Raw genomic sequence first — 24,168 nt, 5'->3', positions numbered from 1 at the left:
ACACTGGTGGAGTAGAACTAAGAGCCCCATATAGCTATGGCCAGATGATTTCAACAAGGATGCCAAGACCATTTAATGATGAAAGAATAGTTTTTTCAAAAAAAGGTGTTGGAAATACTAGATAACTACATGCAAAAGAGTAAAGTTGGACCCCATCTCACATAATATTTAACACTAATTCAAAATGGATCAAAGGGGGCCTCCCACCAGGGGCCACCCCCTGGTGGTGCAGCAGTTGAGTGCTGGGCTGCGAAGCTGCCCGCAGCCTCTGCAGCGCCAGTTTGATCCCCGGCCGCTGGAGAGGGTCCCACACGGCTTGCAGACCTCTCCTGCCATGTCCCCTGCTCCCTTCAGCAGTGTATTTCGTCAGTCTGCCTGCTCTGCTCCCCCGCTCTGGCTCTGGTGAACTCTCTCACACTCCCGCGCTTCTGACTGTACCCAGTGCTTATATAAATAAATAAATAAATAAATAAATAAATAAATAAATAAATAAATAAATAAATCTTTAAAAAAAAAGGATCAAAGGCTTAAAACTCTTAGAAGCAAACAGGTGAGCATGGGAAATAACTGCTTAGTGGGGAAGTGTGACTGTCTACGGTAAGAAAAAATCTAAAACCAGAGAATGGCAATGGTTGCAAAACACTAAATGTTACTGAACTGTGCACTTTATTTAAAGTGGTTAAGTTCATGTAAAATCAATTTTATTTACTTTGATAAAAAAATTAATTGTACTTTCATACATTTACAATGAACAATATGAATATGAAATTAAGAAAACAATTTCATTTATAATAGTATCAAAAAATAAAATATTCAGAAATATATTAATGTAATACATATTTGAAAATTACAAAATACTGGTAAAGGAAATGAAAGATTTGAATAAATGGAAAGATAACCCTGTTTATGGATCAGAGATTTAACCCTGTTAAGATGGCAACTGATCTACAGAATCAATACAATCCCCATCAAAATCTTAGTTGGCTTCTTCATATAAATTGACAACTTTATTTTAAAACTCATATGTAAATTCAAGGAATCTCAAAAAGTCAAAACCAGTTTGAAAACAACTAAGTTGGGAGGGCTTCCACTTCCTCATTTCAAAACTTTACTACAAAGCAACAACAATCAATACAGTTATCGTTTGACACAGCTATTCTACTCCTGAGTAAAAACACAAGAGAAACAAAAACACATCCATACAAAAAGTTGTACAGCAGCATTATAATGGTATGAATTATAATTTGTAATAATGAAAAGGTGAAAACAACCCAAATTTCCATCAATGTTATATGTCTGTACAGAATGTTTGGCCTAAAAAGAAATAAAGTTCTGATACATGCTTAAAATGGATAAACCTGAAAACATTATGCTAAGTAAAAGCAGCTAGTCACAAAAGACCACAAATGATAAGGTTCCATTTACATGAAATGTCCAGAATAGTCAAATCTAAAGAGACAGAAAATATATTAGCAGTATGAGGACTGGAGAAATAGAGGATTTGAAATGTGATAGTTGAAGGATATAGGGTTTCTTTTTTGGGTGAAAAAATATTCTAAAATTGATGCAATTTGGTACAATTAAGCAACTCTGTAAACATACTAAAAGAGAGTGAATTGTGAAATGTAAATGAGTGAATTATATGGTATGTAAACTGTATCTCACTGCAAAAAAAAAAAAAGAAAAACAATCTTACATAGTATGACTTTAGTTATAAAATAAGAACAGCTAAAGCTAATCTATGCAACCAAAGTCAAGATAGTGACTGCCCTTGTGGGAAGGAGGACAGTGACTAAAAGGGGAAACAAAGACTCTTTGACATACTGGTAAATGTTCTGTTTCTTGATCTGATGCTGGTTAACTGGATTAGGTCTGTTTATGAAAACTCTTCAAGTTGTATGTAGTTAAGATATGTAGAATTTTCTGTGTGTATATATATATATGTTACACTACGACTAAAAATGTAAAAATATATTTTAAGATTAATACCTAAACCTTTTAATACATTCAAGCCTGTATCAAAATACAAAATGGAAACACATTCATCAGGTCATCTCCTATGTAAACCAAATAGGAAGAAAAGGTACTGTGGTGAGCCATGCTGACGGCAATAAAATTTATCTAAGTCTCAGTCTCAAAAACTGATGTTATTTGTCAAAAGTGGTAAGAAAATTATTATGCTATATTATTAAGCTTACAGTGAAGAACATGAGCTAGAGAATATAGTTCTGATTCTACCATTTTGTTTTATTAAATCTATTCATTTTCTTGTATCATTAATTTTTAGACAGTATCTGATTTCTCTCTTCAGGTATAGACCCCGCAGTTCTCCCATTACCATAGCACCCATGATCTATCACCATAGTCCCTTGCGCTCTTCACTTCCCTGTTTTTACTTCTCTTCCTATCCCTCCCCTGCTGAATGCCTCAGATCTATGGTCAGCTTGCCAGTTCTTTTTTCTGACTCTGTTTGGTTTCTCTATATTCCTTATGTAAGTGAAACCATTTGATGTTTGTCTTTTCCTTCTGACTTATTTTGCTTGGCTCTACCATTTCTAAAACATTAGACTTATAAATGAGGTCTGTTACTAGAATTTGAAGGAAAGGATCTGTACACCTTCCTTCCTAATGTAGAGGCAAACCATTCAATACCTGAGAAGCTGAGCTCTCAGAACCGCCTGGGTGAGAGTCATCAGAAGGGCCAACGGAGCCATGAGCAGTCAGTGGAACATTCCCCCCCAGAAAGTCATCTCCTCGAACAGAATGAATAAGATCATTTAAATATTTATAATAAAGATTGCTGGACAAAAAGCCAGGTAAAAAGACCTGAAAGAGAGGACAAGGATTATTTTAAAACTGAAATCAAATACTTCGTGTTAATATTTTTACTTTTAAACCAACTTCCTGAAATTATCAAGAGTGTGATTACTGAGGTAAACACTATGCAAGTTTTAGCTTTGACATATATGGCTAATTTACCCTTCAGAAGGATGTTGTTAATTTGTGTCATCAGCAATATAGCAAGGTATGTTTTGACACAGACTTTCCAACTATGGATTTTGTTTTTTTCAAATCATAGTTAAATAAATGCCTACTGGTAAGTAGATGATTTTATTTACAATTAAAAATTATTAACAATGCTGAACAAAGCTTCCATGTTTATGATTTCCCATTGCCAACTTTTCCATTACAATACTTAGCACAATTGTAAATATTTATGTCTATGTTTAATACTTGTCATCTTTATAGACAGGAAGGCAGAAATAATGTTTCTTTGAACATGTGTACACATAGAAGAGCAAAAATGTAACCCCCCCCAAAAAATAAATAATTTTCAAGAAAAGAACATGGTTTCTTCTCTCTGCCAATGAAACACCAATACCTGTCCCTAAAACAAAACAAATCATTTCCTCATTATCTACTTGATAGTATTCTTAAAATTAAAGTTCTTTACATACTACATTTAGTTAGAAATAATTGTCATTTCATTTTTCTCTGCATTTTAATTTTCTTTATTGCCAGACTATTTATATGATAGAGATCTGGAACTTTTCCTTTATGATTGAAAGATTTTAATCATGAAAAAAAGATTATCCCTAGGTAAAAGCTGACACACTAGTCACCCTGCTACTGCTTTTAAATGATTTGATTTTTGTATGTAACTCTTCTGTATTCTTGGAATTGTTTTATGTATGGTACTATGTAACATTTCTTCTTTTTTTCCTTCCTTTTCTTTATTCCTCTACAAATCCTTGTGTTGTATATAACATTTCTTAATCCTTTTCTACTGAATACACATGACATATCTAAGTAATATGGATATGGGCTGATTGGGCATTGTGCAATTCCTAGTAAAATCTGCTCCAGTTCATTAAAAGAACAAGTCATGCACAAGTTCCAGTACTGTATAAGTTATCTGCAAATGATCACCATACACAAAACTAGTGCTCCAACCCAGTTGAAAGATATTGGTGAACAATACCGGGCTCATTCCTAATGTAACTCTGGTCAGTACAGGCTATTTAATTATTAAAAAGAAGTAATAACAGCAGTTAATATTTTTAAATGCTTAATACATGCTGGGGACTATGTTAATAAGCACTTCATACTCTTACCTCAATTTTATCCTCAAAATAATTTTGAGGTTAAGTATCCATATTTTCCCCACTTCAAAGATGAGGAAATGGTATTAAAAAATTTCACTTAACTACCTGAGATCACTCAGCCTAAAAAGGTTAAGGATACATACCAAGCCAGATTCAAAGCCTCTGCTCTTAATCACTATGCTGCACTGGCTTCAATTTTCCACTGTTTTGTTACATTTGGCTTTTCCCATGTTTTAATTCCTGGATTCCAACAGTAAAAATTTCTTGTAGGTTAATACTTTTGAAGTTCTTGGTTACCTTCTCCATGGTCGTCCAGGCCTGACGTAATGGAGTTGTGAAACAGTTAGGGAGTGGTCCACCTTCCCTGCAGATATTGGATTCAATTTCTAAACGGACAACATCATCAAATCCAAGAGGATGTGTGGCTTGGAGGGAGAAGTACCTATCACATAAAGATAGTCGAAGTAAAACCAAATTCCACAGCAAACATAAGCAATTCCTGGCACCTATACCAGAGAATTTTCTATGAGGTAAGCTGATTGAGCCTGTAAATTTAAAACTACAGGGCTTGGTGACAACAATCATGCTGTACCTTTCTTTCTACCCACTGCCCCAAGGATATCTGAATCATATTGCTACTTTTCTATCTGCCTTCTACTACTATCCTTAGTTCTTGGTTAAGATTTTTGAGGATCAAGCTACCACTGAGGCAAATAAACCAATCGATCACACATGTTTAACAGACACCCATTCTTTATTCAGGATTTTAATAGACAGAAGCGGATTTTTAACAGGGCAAAATGTGGTAAATTCCCCTGCAAAGAAAGCAAAAGAGACCTTTCCATAGGACACAATGAGAACATACAATTATGAGATACACATAATATACAGGTAGAAACTCAAAGCATTTAAATAGAACAGAACTTGCCAATAATTGAGTGTAGAAAGAAAAAGGAATAATCACTGATAACCCCCAAAATTTCTGATTTCATAGGACATTATGCAACTAGTATTTTGGTAAGTTGATTATAAAGTGGATACAAAAAAGGAAGAAAAAAATTTATATTCTCTTTCTAGCATTCTAGTAGCTTTTAACTCCCACCTATGACACAAACACAGAAAGGTTGATAACCCATTATGATAATGCATATACAAAACAAAAACAAATAGGGACTGGTGAAGTCAAATTTGGCACCATGAACTCTGCAAAATGACAGTGCCAGTGGGACACCATACAATAATGTTTCATTTAAAAATAGTTCCCAATGTGAAAGTGGGATCCAGTGGGAAAGCAGATCTCTGTCTTGTGCTGTTACTGAGTTCCAGCTAGGATATTATTAGTAATTATTCTAGAAAAAGAAAACTCTTATTTGTTTTGTGATCAGTGTCTTCTAAACAAAAAGTGAGTCTACTATCTTGTAATGAATAAGTTGGTAAATATGCCTTCATGACTTGAATTTTTGGATACCCCAAATCAAATTTCCAAGGTAAACTCATCCTATGTCAATATCCATATAACATTATTTCTTAAATATTATTTTTCACAATTACTATACTAAAATAGTGGACAAACATTAAGAATTGCATTCCAGTCCAAGTTCTGCCTGCCACTACCTTGCCCTGGGACTGAGAAAGTCACTATCTATCCAGGTCTTAGTGTTCTTATCTCCAAAAGTAAAAATCAGACTAAATCCCTCATCTGGCTATTCATCAGTCATTTGGAGTATCTTCTAAAAAATATTTCCTGGGTCACACCTCAACCCTGCTGAATCAGAATCTCTTAGAGAGGAGGACTGTAAACTTATTTTTAACAAGTTTCCAGGTGATTCTCAGGCAGCCAGCCTAGTAGAGCCAGAAGACTAATATTTAGCATCTCTTACCTAGATGCCTTAGCTTTTTTCAACCCCAGTATCACATGGGTTTTTCTCTATCCTCAAGTTACCCATCCCTTAGCACTTGCTATGGATACAAATAACATTTTCTTTACAGAAGATTAAATTAAAGGACATGCCAGATGTTAGAGAACTGGCAACAGCCTTATCACTTAACTGACCACAGTGAAGACTAATGAAAACTTACTATTCATTGAGTATTAATCTGGCTTAGCAGATGTGCACCAGAAAATATTTTTGATACATGCAAACATATTCAAAACTCCTTTTCAATGTACTTCAACTAGTTTCATCTTCTTATCATGTCCCCCACCCTCTCAACTACCCAAACTCAAGTTTCTCCAAAGTGCCACATTGCTCCTTATTTCTATGACTTTGCTGTGCCAATGCCCCTGCCTAGAATGTTCTTTCCTGCAAAATTCAATTCTTCTTTAGGATCCAATTCAGATTTTCTATGAAACCTTCCCAGAACTCCACGACTGTCATTCTACTTGCCATACAAAAGGCAGTTTTTATGCTGCTCCCTGACATCTCCTTGACAGCTGAGACTGACTTTATTACCTTTATTTCTGAAGTACCTATCAAATGCTCAGTAAATATTTGCTGAATGCTGAAGACAATTAGTGATAAAACTCACTTGTCATATAAAATCATGGCATCGTTCTGTGCTTCCTGTCCGTCATATTGGCCCTTTTTGGCAGCAAGCTGAGACTGGAAGTTATCCGCTGCCAACCAGAACTGTAAGATATTTACTGCATCTTCTTTTTCCATGTACTACAAAGGAAAATACAAAAGAGGAAAATAAGACTATAAACAGATTGCTCTTGATATCTCTAAGTCCCCACTACTAAAATACAAGAAAAAAGGTCTACTTGTTCAGTTAGTGCCAGTCAGCAATTCAGTCATTTTAAGATTGAAATATTTAAAAATATTCCTTTAGGGAAAACAAACAAACAAACAAATAAAAACAACCACACCACAGCTGATACAAACTTTAGTAAACTGGAGTAAAGACTGGAGTAAAGACTGAAGTAAAGACAAATCAGGGATTCCTTGCTGGTAAACATACAAAGAATAAACCAATCAGAACAATTCTCTAATATCTGATCATTTCCATCATTCCATGCAGTGATATTAATCTAAACTAATATCAACAAGCTTATGGCAAAGAGTGGGAATGAAAAACAAATCAACTGAACAACTGTATGTTTATGAAGAAATAGAATGCAAGCATATATCTAAATCACTGCGTTGTGAGGTTGAGACTTCTCTTTATCTCTACTTAATAGTGATTTGCTTTGTAAGGAAAGAATTTCATTTGCTGAAGCCTAATAAGATTAAATTAAATTATTTGCCTCAGAGATCAATATTCTCCTTGCTAGTTGCAAATGCTTCAACATGCAATTCTATCAAGTTGCTAAAGTGAAATAATAGAAAAAAAATACACTACTTTTCTTTCTTCTGAAGTCTTATCTATAAATATTAATACACAAGCAGCAAAATCTGTGTTTTAAAATTTTCAAATAATTAAAAACATGCCTTCTCTTACAAGTAGAGATATAATTTTAAAAAATGTGTTCTCTTGTAAGTAGAAATTTAATTAGATTTTTCAAAGTTACTGTTATTTTACAATGAATTTTCATATTTTTTTTTAATCTGACCAAACTGCCATTAAAGTACTCCTGTTGTTAGATACAGTTGTTAAAACAATTATAAAATTATTTAAACTCAATTGATCTTTTTGGAAGTAACATCTCTCTTCTGTTATTTTCTATAGATATGCCCCAGCATTGATACTTTAGAGGCTGGAATGCTCTAGAGTGTGAAAGGAAATGCAGACTTTACCTCAGAGAAATAAAAGAGGGCTGACTCACAGAAGAGAATGTCAGCCAGGTAAACAGTTCCACTGGTCAGCACTTCAATCTGGTATTTACAGAAATGGTGACTTCGCAGAAACTCACTAAAGTGCCTGCACATGGACAAAAAAGCAAAAATTTGAAGGAATGACCAAGGAAAGAGCTTAACTGGGAAAAATACACTCTTTCCGTATGGAGCTTACAGTATCTTAAAAGCCTAGTTCAAAGCTAGGACATCCTTTCCATAGTGTTGGTCCTGATTCCTCCACCTGTAAGTAATCTCTCCCACCTCTTAATGACTCTGAGGCTCTCTTCTGATATTTAACACATGCTACCTCATATTACAGTAACCAAAGAACATGCTCTATTTTTCTTTCAGGCTGCAACTTCCTTCAAGCAGGTACTATATCTAATTGTGCCTTGCACAGAGTACCCTTTACATAAATGTTAAATGAAAGAAAACATGAGATTTCTTTTTAAGGGCATGCAGCAATTAATCTAAAAAATTAAATCACCATGATTTAGTAAAATACCATCCATTCAGTCTAAAGCATGCGCTAACAAATTACAAAATCCATTTGAAGACATGCATTATTTAAATAAATAAACCAATTCTAATAGTCACATTATAGTCACATATCACCCTCAAACTTCAGAATTAAAAACAATTTCTTTTAACTAAGGAGACGTTAACATTAAAATGAAAACTTGTTTTACTTTTAAGAGTTTATATAACTTACATTTACAAGGAACCACTAATTAAAATAGTCCTAAAGTCTGTTATGACATGACCCTGTAACATTCAAAATAATTAAATATCCAAAGAAATTTTTTTTTTAGCGAAGCCCATTCCTCATACTGAACCAAACACCCAAGAATACAAAATGTGAAAGCATGGAAATAACTTACTCTTGTTCCATTGCACTAAAGACTATAGACTGCGCCAAAACAAAACAGTTGGGATCCACCTGTCCATCCTCTCCACAAATCTTTGCTGGAAAAGAAAAGGCAAATTATTAAATAACTAAATTCCAAACTGTATACATTTGTGAATCTAAGTAGAAAATACTTTAAGGGTATGTACATTACAAGACAGGTAGGGAAGGTCTTTCTAAGCATATATGCAAAAGCAGAAATCAAAAGATTTAACAGTATCAAATTGATTTCTATACATTAAAACAACCCCAAAACATAATACAAAGACAAACAGGTGGGGGGCGGTAGGAGGGATCTACAGCATGTATGACAATTTAGGTATGACAGATTATTGTTTTTTGTATGTCAAATCACCTACAAATTAGTAAGAATGCCCCAAAAGGACATGAAATGACAAGTCAAAGAACAACGATATAAAATAGGCATTATGAGAAGATACACATGCTTATTAGTAACCAAATATACACAGTATAGATAATAAGGAGACACCCCTACCTTTGTCTAGTAAACTGATGCAAAAATGTTTTAACAATCCATGTTTAATTGCTTAATACATATGATGGATGCTTGAGCAAGGGCTTGGGAAAACTGATACTAGCATTAAGTGGGAATAAAAGTTGGTGTATCTTTTCTCCATAGGGCAATTTGGCAGAATTCTAGAATAAGCTCTAAAAAAGAACATACCCTTTCAATCAGCAACTCTAGGGCTATAACCTAAAAAAATTATGGATTTGTGAAAAGATTTGTCTGTAAAAAAGTATATCAAAATGTTATCTGGTAGACACTGAAAATGTGCTAAATTACAAATTACTGAAACTGCATCAAGTCAATAAGGTGTTTAGCTAGCTATTAAAAGTGGCTGGAATAAACTATATAATGATTGCCTGTCTCACTTTAAGTTCATGACCTTAGTAGGACCTTAATGAAACCCAAGGATGATACTACAGTTTCCTGGTCCACTTATTGTCTCACTCTCCTAGACAATACATGGCGCATTTCCTTTCTCCTTAAATATCTATAACATCTCCTATTCTCTTTGCTGATGACTTTGCTTCCTATTTCATTAAGAAAATAAATGCAGGGCCTCCCCGGTGGCGCAGTGGTTGAGCGCTGGGTTACGAAGCTGCCTGCGGCCTCTGAGACATCGGTTCGATCCCCGGCTGCTCCCCAGCCACCGGAGGAGGGTCCTGCATGGCGCGCAGACCTCTCCTACTGCCCGCTGCTCCCCTCAGCAGTGTACTTCGGTCCTTCTGCCTGCTCTCCTCCCCGCTCTGGCTCTGGTGAATTCTCTCACCCTCCCGCGCTTCTGACTGTACCCAGTGCATGTATAAACAAAACAAACAAACAAATTAAATAAATAAATAAAACATGCTTCTATTTAAAAAAGAAAAAAAAAAAGAAAATAAATGCAATCAGAAAATTTTTTCCATTGTCTCCCACCAAATCTACAAAGTCACCTATTCTCTACTCACATATTTTGCATTCTCATCCTACAGATGAATTGTCTTCACTCTCATAAGAGCAACCCTCTCATTTGAGCACTAGATCCCCTTATAGAAAGAAAGATTCTTTCTATAACAATTTTCCTTTCTTTCATCAACTTTTCTTTCACTACTCACTGTCTTATTCTCACCAGCTGTTTCAACTCTGCATACTATATATGTATAATTACTTGCATGTTACATCTTATATGCTTACAAGAAAAACAAAATGTCCCCTTGACTTAACAAGCCCTCTGAGCTCATTTTTAGAGCAAAACACCTTGTAAGAGTTGTTCATATTTGCTGTCTCCACTACTATTCTCTCCTAAGACTACCCCACTTAAGTTTGTCCCTAAAGGTCTACTATAATTAAGATGACCAGTGGGTTTTATTTCATTCATTTCATTACTAGTATTCATCCATTGCATATCAACAAAAGTTCCCCCATCCCACCCCCAATCAAGTGCGAAAAAATATTTCTGGGAGGAAGGGAGTCCTCAAAGGTGTTCAGTGATGCAACTGATGTAGGAGGGCCTACATTACTAGCTGTTAGTTCTCTGTCTTCTTTGCTAGTTCTTAATCTGTTGGACTTCTAAATGTTAGGCCTGCTCCAGAAGTCAATCTTTTAGACCTTATCGTCCATCATTACACTCACTTCCTTGTAATGTTATACAATCTTATGGCTCTAAGCCCATCTATACTGATGGCAAATGTATCTCTCCAACCTGAACTATTAATGTAAATAGACCAACTACCTACCTACCTGACATTCAACATTTGGATGTCTAAAACAAAACTCCAGATTTTCCCTGGAAAATATTATTCTTTTTCTTATAAATGGTAACTCTACTCTCCCAGGTATTCAGTTTTTTAAAAAGTGAACCCATGTTTGATTCCCCTTTCCTTCTCCTAGCATTCATTTCCAAACCATCAGTTAATTCTGTCAACTATACCTTCAAAATATTTTTTTTAATTCTACCACTTCAAGGATTTGTGAAAGCAGAGGAAACAAAATTTTTGAACATTCTGAATCTCCACATCATAGCAGAGTAATTACCTAGCAATACCAAAATCCAAGGACAGCATTCAGAATCAAACTAGGCAGATGGTATATACAATAATATTGAAAGTAGAGGCTTCTTCAAACTATAACTTGAAATACAGCTATATTAAAGTATGCTAACTGAAAGAAGAGGCAAGAGGGGAGGGCTCAAAAGAATGATGCTCAAAAAGGAAAAGTGACTTACCTAAAAACATACAGGTAATCTACATTTTAAAATGCATAATAATGGACACTGGACACAACTTTTCTCAAATCACACTGATTACTATCGATAAACATGAATATGATCCCTCAGAAGATTTTTCTCCTCATGGGCTTACATCGTTAATTCAATAAAGTTTAGGAAAAGGGAAATTAGAATTGCGTGGTGCTTCATTTTATAATGTTTGACTCAAAACTCCCTCCTTTTCTCCCCTGGCCTAGAAAATTTGGTTATTAAAGTATAAATAAAGGACTGACTAGTCAACCAATTTATCAAATAGCAAAATTCTAATCAGTTAGGACACTGTATGTAATATTGCATTGTATTATTAGGAAAAGATGGTCTAGGGAAGACTGAAAGTTGGTACCAACAATTTGTAGTAACAAATTTTCCACATAAAAATAAAGATGCCACATAGGAAAATAAAAATCTCATGAAAATATTTACAACAAAACTAGATGAAAATGTCCAAACACAAGCACTAGTATAAACCATCAATAGCCATTAGATACAGAAATGTTAGACAAATCCATGAGACAGAAATGGAAAACAATGCAGGCAACATCTGACAGACCCAAAATAAACGACAGCTGTTTAACTGAAAAGTATGGTAGGCAAATTTAAGAATGAGTACAAAGTACCTATGGTAAGGAAGAAAACAGTCTTACACTGAAAAGAATCTTCTAAAAGTAGGATAACATGCTTTATTTCATAAATCAAAATTAACTAAATTTTTGTAATGAAAAAACCTACTACTGGGACTTGATAAGAATATAGCAAGCATTTGTTCAGTGAATAAATGAATCACTTTTATCTGACTAGAGGTGCACCTAAGGTCTTTCTGATGCAACACAGCGAAAGTTGTCAAGTTCTTTTTCACCATGACCTCTTGAGGAATGCATTTACATTACACTCAAAACACACACACACACATACACACACGAGGTAAACAACTTCTAGAAATGAAGTTTGTTTTCCCTGACCACTGTGAAGCACTATTGATTTTTCCATTCTAATTTTGTTTTTGGTAGGGGGGTGGACATGAGGCTGATCCCAAAACACAGCTTGAAAAACCCACCAAATAGCACATTAGTTAAGGTGTGGGGACTTGTTTCAAATCTTTATACTGTCATGTCTGAACTGTGTTACCTTGGGCACACTACTTACCTTCTCTGTGTTTTAGTTTCCTCATTTATGTTGCAAGGTTCTTCAGAAAAGATGAAATTATACATGGAAAGTACTTAGAATTTTGATTGCAGCACAGTAAGTGCTCAATAAATGTGTGCTATTTTGTTCTTGGTCAAAATCTAAGAATTTGAGTCCAATAAAACAAAGCCTTTAAGTGAGTTACAATCAGTATAATAAAGAACTCTGAAAAAAAAACTAGGAAGGGATATACTGAATTTCATTTTCATTAAAAAAAAAAAAAAACTTCATGGGGCCTCCCTGGTGACACAAGAGGTTGACACAGCACTATGAAGCAGTCCACAGCCACCACAGCACGAGTTCGATCCCCAGCCGGGGAGTTGACCCACATGGTGCAGCAGACCTCTCCTGACTTGCCCGCTGCTCCCCTAAGCAGTGTATTTCAGTCAGTCTGCCTGTTCTGTTCCCCACTCTGTCTCTGGTGAATCCTCTCACCCTCCCACCCTGCACCTCTGGCCTGAACCCCAGTTCCTGTATGCATAAATAAATAAATCTTAAAAAAAAAAAAAAAACCTCTCAATAACCAAAAGTAGGCATTTTTAAAATTATAGCTTTAAGCATTGCCTACCTATGATGTCATTTCTCATGGCTTCTGTAATTGGTATTGGTTTAGCAGCATCTGGAGATATATATTTGGTAAAGGTATTCACTGCATCTTGTTCTATACCTGCAAAGAAAGTAGGGAGCAACTTCAAAAATCAATTTGTATAAATAATAGATTATAATCATGAAGAGCAGGGTTTTGTTTGCTGTGCACCCAAATACACATCAAATGCATGTTTATGTATATATAAAACATATTATGTATAAAAATAGATGCTACATATAAAAAATATATAACTTATTCATTCATTCATTACAAAACAAGTCTCCATCATGATGTTGCTTTTTCATTGTTTATCTTCTGGATCAGAGAAGTTATATGTCAATCACCCCCTCCACATCCTTAAGTGAACATGCTATTTAACAGCAATTAAAGTGCAAATATAGTGCAGGGATGAATATTCTCTTTCTAAGTCTCTTCTCCAAAGTCTTACCTTGAAGGAACTACATAGCAGTATAAAAGGTAGAACTCAAAAATTGTCTATGTATCTACATTTTAAATATATTAAATGATTTCATATTCACGAGTATATTCATTTAATTTTCAAAAACCTTTAATAAGGTTAAAACAATGAATCTCAAATTTTTTAATCTCAGAACTTTTTAATGAGTATGCTAAAGAGTTTCTGTTTACATGAGTTACATGTAGAGATAATTAAAAATGAGAAGAGTACCGACTCAGTAAAAACTAACACTATTAGACTACTAGAAGTTAACATAAACAACATTTTTAGTGAAAAGTTACTATTTTTCAAACAGAAAACACCTCCCATTTCATCACACACTAAACAGAGATTGTGTTACACTGAGTTTAGATTTAATAAAATTAATTATCTATTGCTCCATAGACATCCTTAAGTAAAAGTGGCATTTAGTTTTACTGGGCGTATTTGGCAATAAAGAATGTAATGAATACAAGAATAACTGGGTTCAATGCCAGCAGATTTTCCCACATTGCCTTGTATCATCATTATAAATGTCAACACAGTAAAAAGACAAATCATAGAATTATCATGAAAATGGTTTTGGGTACATGGAGTCCTTAGAAAAGTCCCAGGTACTTCCTCCTCTCCCCAAAGGAGTGCAAACTGTATTTTGAGAACACCTCGATCAGCAGACTAGATTATTACCCGTTTTATACAAAAATTAAAATGATTTGTGTCCAGGTAGAAAAGGGAAGACCAGGGAGAAGTAAATGCATAGTTTTTATATGCAATTGAAGATGTTAATCACCTTAAAACAGAGCATTGTAATTATAAAATCCTTTATGTAAGCCTCATGGTAACTACAAAGAAAATACTTAAAGAGGGAACTAAAGAACATCATTAGAGAAAAATAACAGAACACAGAGGAAGAGAGCAAGACAGGAAAAGACGGACAAAAGACACTCAGAAAATGCCTATGTTAATAATTACTTTATTTTTTTATTTTTTTTGCCATATAATTTAATTTTATTTCTTTTTTTTATTTAAATAATAAATTTTATTTTTATATTCCCCCACACAATTGCAAACCCCCCATTCTGACCCCAATCCCATTACTTTAAATGTAAATGAAATAAGTTCTCCAAAGGCAGAGTTAATAGATTTCAGGGATGGAAAAAGATATTACATGCAAATGATAACAAGAAGAGAACTGGGAGGGGTATACTTACCCCAGACAAAACAGACTATGTCAAAAACTGTCACAAAAGGCCATTCTATTTTGACAAAAGGGTGCATTCACAGGGTGACATTAAATTTTTTTTTTAAAGATTTATTTTTTATTTATTTATACAAGCACTGAGCACAGTCAGAAGCACGGGAGGGTGAGAGAATTCACCAGAGCCAGAGGGGAGAGCAGAGCAGGCAGACTGACAAAATACACTGCTGAGGGGAGCAGCGGGCAGCAGGAGAGGTCTGCACACCATGAGGGATCCTCCTCCGGTGGCCGGGGAGCAGCTGGGGATCGAACCGGCACCGCAGAGGCTGTGGGCAGCTTCGCAACCCAGCGCTCAACTGCTGCGCCACCGGGGAGGCCCAGTGACATTAAAATTTTAAGTATAACATCAGAGCAGCTAAATATATAAAGCAAACATTGTAAGTGAAGGAAGAAATATACAGCAGCATAATAATAGCACAAGATTTTAACAAATACCACTTTCAATAATGGATAAAATATTTACACAAAAGGAAAGAGAACTTGAACACTACTACAGGCCAAATGGACCTAGCAGACAGACACAGAGCATTCTACCAAACAGCAGCAGAATGTACATTCTTCTCAACACATTTTCAGGACAAATAATATGTTGAGCCACAAAGCAATTCTTAACAAATTTAGTAAGACAGAAATCATACCATGTATTTTGTGCAACCATAATAGAATGAAGGCAAAAAATCAAGACCAGAAGGATAACTGGAAAATTCACAAATATGTGGAAATTAACACACTCCCAAACAATCAATGGATTACTGAAGAAATTGAAAAGGAAATTTTAAAATATCTAAAGACAACTGAAAACAAAAACATAATAAACTAAAATTTATGACAGGGGCTTTCTGTGATAAAGTCTGGGGGAAGGGGTGGAAGGCGCCAAGTCTAGGTGCAAAATTGGCAGAAGAAGCCCCTGCAGCAGCCCAAGAAGCAGGACAAGGAGATGGATGAGATAAGGCATTCAAACAGAAACAGAAAGAGGGGCAGAAGAAACTTGAGAAGCTGAAAGTGAAGACTGAGAGAGGATGACCCCTAGCCATAGGTGGAATTAAAAAAATCTGACAAAAAGCTGCCCTTTGTTCCATTCCTGTTTAAACATCTGGATTCCTTGCCCAAACACCTGTTGCCACTAATAGCTAGAATGAAATATCTTGGATCCTAATGTACATTTAGGAATAAACCTTTGCCCCAAAAAAAAAAAAAAAAAATCAAAACTATAGGAGACATCAAAAATAATACTAAGAGCAACATTTATAGCTGTAAACACATTAAGAAAACAAAAAGATCTTAAAATAATTTTACACCAAAATAAACTAGAAAAATAAACTATGCCCAAAGTTAAAAGGAAGGAAATAATACAGATTAGAAACATCAACAAAAGATCTAATTTTCTGAAAAGAGAATTGACAAACCTTTAGCTGATTAAGATAAAGAGAAGGCTCAAAACCAGGTGAAAAAGGAGATATTACAAGAGTTACCAATATAAAAGGATCACAAGAGACTATATTATAAACAATTACACACCAAAAAATTGTATGCCAGCAACCTAAAAAAATGGAAAATTTCCTTGAAATGTATGATTAAGATCTAATCACTAAAAATTGAAAAATATGAACACATTTATAATTTGTGAGGAAGTTGAATCAGTAAATAAAAACCTACAAGAAGAAAATGGCAGAAGCAGATGGCTTGACTGATGAATTCTACCAAATATTTAAAGAAAAATTAGCAAATTCTTCCCCCAAATGAAGAGAAGCCAATACTTCCATACTCATTTTATAAAGCAAGCATTTCCCTAATATCAGAGCCAGAGAGAGACACTATTAAGAAAACAACAGAAGAATATCCTTGGTGAGCATAAATGAAAATATCCTCATAAAAACACTAGCAAACTGAATTCAACAGCACAATACAAGAATTGTACATCATGACCAAGTTGGAGTCATCCCTTGGGATGCAAGGATGGTTCAACATACAAAAATCAATTAATATTAAATACCACATCAACAAAATGAGTAATACAAATTGTATGATCATCTCCATACATTCAGGAAAAGCATTTGACAAAATCTAATACCCTTTCATGAGTAAAAACTCTGAACACACTAGAAATAGAAGAAAATTACACAATATATATTACAAGTAAAATCCATATATAAAATACTCTCAGCTAACATCATACTCAATGGGAAAAAAATGAAAGCTTTTCCTCTAAGATTAGGAACAAGGCAAAGATATCTACTTTTGTCACTTTCATTCTACATACTACTAGAAGTCTTAGCCAAGGAATTAAAGAGGGGGGGAAAAAAGGCATCCAAATTAGAAAGGATGGAGTAAAACTATCTCTGTTCACACACACACACACACACACACGCACACAGAGACAGAGAGAGAGAGAGAGAGAGAGAGAGAGAGAGAGAGAGAGAGAAACCTGTTAGAGAATAAATGAATTCAGTAAAGTTGAATGATACAAAAATCAGTTCAATTTTTATACACTAGCAACAAACTACCCTATCCAAAAAAAAAAAAAAAAGAAAGAAATCAAGAAAAACCCATTTATAACAACACGGAAAAAAAAAAATATGTTGGAATAATTTAACCAAGGAAGTGAAAGACTTGTACACTGAAAAATACAACACTCCTGAAAGAAACTAAAGAAGACTCAAATAAAGCAAAACATCAGTGTTCATGAATTGTAGACTTCATATTGTTAAGATATGAGTACCAACCATAGTGATCTACAGATTCAATGCAATCCCTATCAAAATGTCACTGGCATTATTTTAAAGAGAAATTGAAAAATTAAAAAAAAAAAAAAAACAAACCAAAAGAAACCAAATAAACAACACAAACCAAACAACAACAAAACCAAAATGCACATGGAACCACAAAGAACCTGAATAGCTAAAACAATCTTGAGAAAAAGACCAATGTTGGAGGTATCATACTGCCTGATTTCAAAATGTATTTAAAAGTCATTGTTTCTAAGCAATATGCCAGTATGACACTGGCATAGACAATTAGACCACTAGAACACAAAATGCAACTAAAAACATGTGACAAATGGATCCCACAATACTGGGAGATGCTATACATCCCAAATACAACAATGTAAACCAAAGTTACCTCAATTAAAAAAAAAAAGAACAAAACAAAAAAACATGCCCAAGAAACCACTTTTTTTGAGTTCAACTTCAGTATTGTGGAAGAGTCAAACACTCTTGAATCAAATGGAAAGACAGATAAATATAAGATAGAGAAAGAAACAAATGAAAAATTTAGTACTAAAACACATAATAACCAAAATTTAAAAATCCCTGGAAAGACTAAAAACCAACTAGGAGCAACAGAGGAAAGAATCAGGGAAATTGGAGATAGATATATAGAAAACTTCCAAGCTGAAAACCAGCGGGGAGAGACTAGAAAAAAGTAAACAGAGGGCCTCCCCTGGTGGCGCAGCAGTTGAGCGCTGGGCTGCGAAGCTGCCCACAGCTTCTGCAGCGTGGGTTGGATCCTCGGGCACCTGCGAGGGTCCCACATGGCTAGACAGACCTCTCCTACTGTGCCTGCTGCTCCCCTCAGCAGTGTATTTCGCTGGTCTGCCTGTTCTGTTCCCCGCTCTGGTGAATTCTCTCACACTCCCGCGCTTCTGACTGTACCCAGTGCTTGTATAAATAAATTTTAAAAAATTAAAAAAAAAAAGTAAACAGAGCCTCAGAGACCTTCGTGTTACCTTTGGATCAAGAAGGAAAGGAGAGAAAAGCCGCGCTGTGAACCTCAAATAGGAAGAAATGCAAAGAAATTCATGTCCACGACTAAGCTGCTATAACTAAACTCCTGGACACTAAAGACAGGAAAAATATCTTAAAAACAGCTAGAGAAAAAACATGTTAAATATAGGATAACAATGATTTCTCACCAGAAACCATGGAGGCCAGAGACGGTGAAAAGAGGCAGGAGAAATCCTAGCGTTCTCTATCAAGTGAAAACTACTTCAAGAAGCAAAAACAAAGCTGAGATTCTAACATGGAGCATATATGAGAGAATTCTTTTTTTTTTTTTTTTAAAGATTTTTATTTATTTATTTGTTTGTTTACACAAGCACTGGGTACAGTCAGAAGCGCGGGAGGGTGAGAGAATTCACCAGAGCCAGAGCGGGGAGCAGAGCAGGCAGAAGGACCGAAGTACACTGCTGAGGGGAGCAGCGGGCGGCAGGAGAGGTCTGCGCGCCATGTGGGACCCTCGCCCAGTGGCCGGGGAGCAGCCGGGGAGCAGCCGGGAGCAGCCGGGGATACAACCCGCGCTGCAGAGGCCGCGGGCAGCTTCGCAACCCAGCACTCAACTGCTGCGCCGCCGGGGAGGCCCTATATGAGAGAATTCTTGACAGCAGATCTGTTTTAAAAGAAATGCTGAAGGAAATTCTTGAAACAGTGAAATATCAAAGACGATAAACTGAATTTCAGGAATGAAGAAACACAATATCTGGTTTAAATATAATAGACAATTTCCCTTCTCTTTAGATCTTTAAATTATGTACCACAATTAAAAACAAAAATTACAGCCTTGTCTGCCACATTTTTCAATGTATGTAGATGACAACGACACCATGGAAGTGGGAAGGAAAAGGGACCTCCATGTTGGTGCGTTTTTCCACATTACCCTTGAAAAGACAGAATAATAATTTTAGGTAGACTGCAGTGTATGTACATTGTAATCTCCAGAGAAAACATTAAAAAACCTATACAAAGAAAAATAACTCAATTGATAAATTCTTAAAAAAAAATTCCAAACAAGCCAAAAGCAAGCAGAAAATGGAAAAATCAAGGAATAGGAAACAAAGGAAACCAAAAAATAGAGCTAAATCCAAACATATTAATAACTACATTTAAATTATATTAACTAACATCAGTAACATGTTTTAATCACACTGAATAATTGCATTTAATGTAAATTTGACTAAAATTTATGTTGAACTAAATTAACAAAGAAACTTATTATTGGAATAGATAAAAAAAACACAACCCAACTCATACTGCCTACAAGAAATTCACCTTAAAAACAATGTAAAGGTAAGTCAAAAGTAAAGGGATGGAAAAAGATATACCATGTAAACATTAATCAAGTGAAAGTTAGAATGACTAAATAAATCAGACAACAGGTATTTCTAGTTTCAGATTTCTGCTACACAAAATGAGAAATGTTACATAATGATAGAAATCAATTTGCCAAGAATATACAATGACTCTAAGTATGTATACCTAACAACAGAGTCTCAGAATACTTTATACAAAGTCAAACAAGACAGCGTCAAGGCTACTTAGCTATTAATTCACTTACACTGTACACTGAAAGGCAAAATTCTAGAGACAGAGAGTAGCGCAGTTTGCCCAGCAAACTGGGATAAATCACAGTTAACTAAAGGTTTAACAATAGCCATAGGCTTAACTACAAAGGTGACAAAACTGTTCTTTATCCTGATTGTAGTAACATTTTTGGTTTTTTTTTTAATTATTTATTTATACAAGCACTGGGTACAGTCAGAAGCGCGGGAGGGTGAGAGAATTCACCAGAGACAGAGCAGAGAGCAGAGCAGGCAGAAGGACTGAAGTACACTGCTGAGGGGAGCAGCGGGCGGCAGGAGAGGTCTGCGCCATGTGGGACCCTCACCCGGTGGCCGGGGATCAAACTGGCGCTTCAGAGGCTGCAGGCAGCTTTGCAACCCAGCGCTCAACCACTGAGCCACCGGGGAGGCCCTCTGATTGTAATAACAGTTTACAGGAATCTATGAATGTATTGATTTTCAAACAAGTATACATCAAAAAAAAGGCTAAACTTACCACATAAAATTTTTGAAATAAAAAAGGAAAACATTAATATTTTATCACGCTATTTTTTTTTATAGAAATAAATTAGCAACAAAACAAAGATGGCTTCCAAAAATAATATATTCCCAATTAAAAAGACTTTGTGGGGCCTCCCTGGTGGTGCAGCGGTTGAGCACTGGGTTGCGAAGCTGCCCGCAGCCTCTGAAGCACCAGTTCAATCCCCGGCCACCGGGCGAGGGTCCCACATGGCGCGCAGACCTCTCCTGTCGCCCGCTGCTCCCCTCAGCAGTGTACTTCGTCTGTCTGTCTGTTACGCTCCCTGCTCTCACTCTGGTGAATTCTCTTACCCTCCCGTGCTTCTGACTGTACCCAGTGCTTGTATAAATAAATAAAATAAAATCTTAAAAAAAAAAAAAAAAAAAGACTGTGAATTTCCATTCCAAAAACTGGTTATACTAGATGTTCAAAGAAACTCTTCCCAATATTGAATTCTCCAAAAATGCCTTTTAAAAAGTAAGTCAGAAGATGTGGTAACTGTGAGAGGCAGAATCAGATAGGGCAATTCCCTTATCTGAAACCTCTGAGGTCACCAATATTTTAGATTCAGAATTTGGCATTTTGTTGTTTTAACAGATAAAACACTATGTGTGTAACTTTCATATTGATATCCCAGCAGCATGTGGGACAATACCCCATAATCAAACACATTCATGTTTCTGCAGTAAGTTCTTACCAGTTAAGACCAAGTTCTGCTCATTTAAAATAACCTGTGATAATCAAAGCTCTCTGGATTTCTGAATTGCAGATAAGGAACTGTGGACTTGTAGGAGTCAGTGCAAATCAAGATGAGTAAGTGAAAGTGCAAACAGGAGAATGTCAACTGTGAAAATACCACCAACTCCAAGAATAAAGCTTGCACTTTCAAGGGCAGTTGCCAGGGCCCAAACAGTGTAGATTAAACCAAAACCACGCAGAAGGCCAAGAGTTTAGGGCCTATAAAGCCCAAGACCAAGTTTAGTTTTAAGTGGTATCAGAGTAGTAATGAAGCTGACCCCAGACTTGTGGCAAAAACAAATGCAAATATAAACTAATTTAAACATATTTTGCAAAGAATTCCCACAGAAAAGAAAAATAAACAATGCTCAAAAACCACTAAGAGCTCAAGCTACTGAGTGTGAATGTGAAGAAACAAATGTTGAATCAAATTCACAAACACTGAAGATACTGGAATTATCACATAGTGAAAATGTTAAATAAATTTAAGAAAAAAAATTTGAAAGTGGAGTAAAGGCAAAAAGGAACAAGTAACTACATGATCAGCAAATCTGAAGAAAAAAATTTTATAGAAATGAAAATTTCAATTACTTTTAGGAAAAAAAAATCAATTGAACAGGAAATGAGACCCATTTTTAGAGAGACTCAACAAGCTAAAAATCAGAAGAAATCACCACTGACTTCTTTAAATCTTGAAAAGCTACAATATTATATCATTCCAAGTATCTGACATTCTGGAAAAGGCAAGGCTATGGAGACAATAAAAAAATAAATGGTTGCCAGAAACTATGGGATAATAAGAGATGAAAAGGCCTAACACTGAGAATTTTTAGGGCAGTAAAAATACTCTGTACCATTATGGATACACACCAGTATACATTTGTCCAAACCCACACAATGTATACCACCAAGAACGAACCATAATGTAAACTACAGACTTCAGTTATTGTATGTCCAGGTACATTCATCAGTTATAACAAACACCCCACTTTGGTGGGAGTTGCGGATAATGGGGGAGGTTATGGGAAATCTCTGTACCTTCCTCTCTATTCTGCTGTGAATTTTAAACTACTCTAAAAAAAAAATTGTCTCAGTAGAAAAATGAAAAGAGCAGACATGGAAAAACCTAGATATCACTTAGCCCCTTAAAAAATAAAATACAGATAAGAGAGGAAAAGCATGAAGGTTGTTTAATCAGAGTCTCAGAAGGGGATAACTGAAAAATAAGAATGTTCTATTTCCAAACTATTAGAGAAAATAAAAAGAGATGCTGTTGTTGAAATGCCTGAGCTTTAATTCTGGCTCCCCACTTACTATGTAATCTAGAGCAAGTTACTTGACCTTTCTAAGCCACTGTTTTGTCGTGTAAAATGGGATAATAATGTCTACCTCACAGAGCTGCTGTGACTATTAATAAATAAAATCCAAATATAGCACTTAGCACTTAGAACTCAATAAATGTCACCTATTGGCGATGAAAAAAGGCTTATTTGTGAAGTAAAATTAAGACTGAGACAAGGATGAAATCAGCCTATCAGGATTTCAAAATCTATGGAAAAGTAAACTATACAATTCTTCATTTGCTAATTCTGCTATCTTACTTCTCAGAGGATCCAATTACTATAGGTATTCCTCCTGTTTCTTTTTCATACACTGATCCTACTCACTTCAGGGTGTTCTCCAAATCCTTCCAAATTTGCAAATAGGTCCATGAAAACTATCACAATTCTGTTATTCCCCATGTCAAGTTTCACTTTGTAAAGTGATTAAAAAAACACAAAACCAACAGGATAAAGAGAAAAGAAAATCACATACTTACTTTTCATTAGTTTTCCTGATAATTCCTTTAGCGGAGAAGAGGGACTATTTCTACTAGTTACAATAAGTCTGGAGGAAGATTCTTGGGTTTCCATGGAAACTTGGTAAGTTCCTGTTCTAGCCATCTCAAGATGGAGAGGATGGGCACTATCACATTCCTGGGAAAGCAGCAAGTGATTCTGAGTGTTGCTAGTTCTGTTATTCAGGTCCAATCCTTCTGACCGAGTCATAAGCAACTGGGCTGAACTAGAATCCTCCAATCTCTTGTCAAGAGACTCGGTTACAAAAGATGTAGTTTCATGCTTTTTAGATGGAGAGACAGGCTCAGCCAAAGAGCTTTGCTTTACTGTGTTCAGACTGTGTGCTCTTATTCGGGACCAAGTTGTAGAGTGAAAGCTTTCAGCCTCTAGCCAAAATTTAACCAAATGCTCCATTCTCCGAAGTTCCATGAATTGAATGAAATACGGGAGGACAATAGTGTCATGTAAGACTTGTTCAAGAGTCTTTGAAAGACTTGATTTGGTCTCTTGAGTCTGGTAGTCGAGACAAGATCTACCTAAAATAAGCAAAAAAATTAACAGTTCAATAACAAATTTAAGATCAATTGATTAGTCAGCCACTTTTAGCATCAGTGGTATCAAAATGTCTTGAATAAAGTTTACTTCCTAGCAATTTAAATGAATAAAGAACTTAAAATGCCATAGTTTTGGT

The 24,168-nt window shown here is 35.4% G+C and overlaps 1 protein-coding gene across 2 annotated transcripts in view; it reads right to left on the bottom strand.

Moving 5' to 3' along the window:
- AKAP10 (A-kinase anchoring protein 10) overlaps positions 1–24,168 on the bottom strand; it is a gene marked incomplete at its 5' end in the record, with an annotated part of 44,670 nt that overhangs the window by 5,795 nt on the left and 14,707 nt on the right. The window contains 7 exons of one of the 2 annotated variants that reach the window (XM_084239281.1): positions 2,653–2,826; positions 4,404–4,548; positions 6,636–6,772; positions 7,844–7,967; positions 8,764–8,848; positions 13,311–13,409; positions 23,459–24,009. In XM_084239281.1, coding sequence (XP_084095407.1) covers positions 2,653–2,826; positions 4,404–4,548; positions 6,636–6,772; positions 7,844–7,967; positions 8,764–8,848; positions 13,311–13,409; positions 23,459–24,009 — 1,315 coding nt within the window. The remainder of the gene's footprint in view (positions 1–2,652; positions 2,827–4,403; positions 4,549–6,635; positions 6,773–7,843; positions 7,968–8,763; positions 8,849–13,310; positions 13,410–23,458; positions 24,010–24,168) is intronic. The other variant, XM_084239282.1, reaches the window with a different exon arrangement.

This window comes from Talpa europaea (genome assembly GCF_964194135.1).
Source record: "Talpa europaea genome assembly, chromosome: 7".
NCBI classification, from domain to species: Eukaryota; Metazoa; Chordata; class Mammalia; order Eulipotyphla; family Talpidae; genus Talpa; species Talpa europaea.
This window is presented reverse-complemented; position numbering and strand designations above follow the sequence as displayed.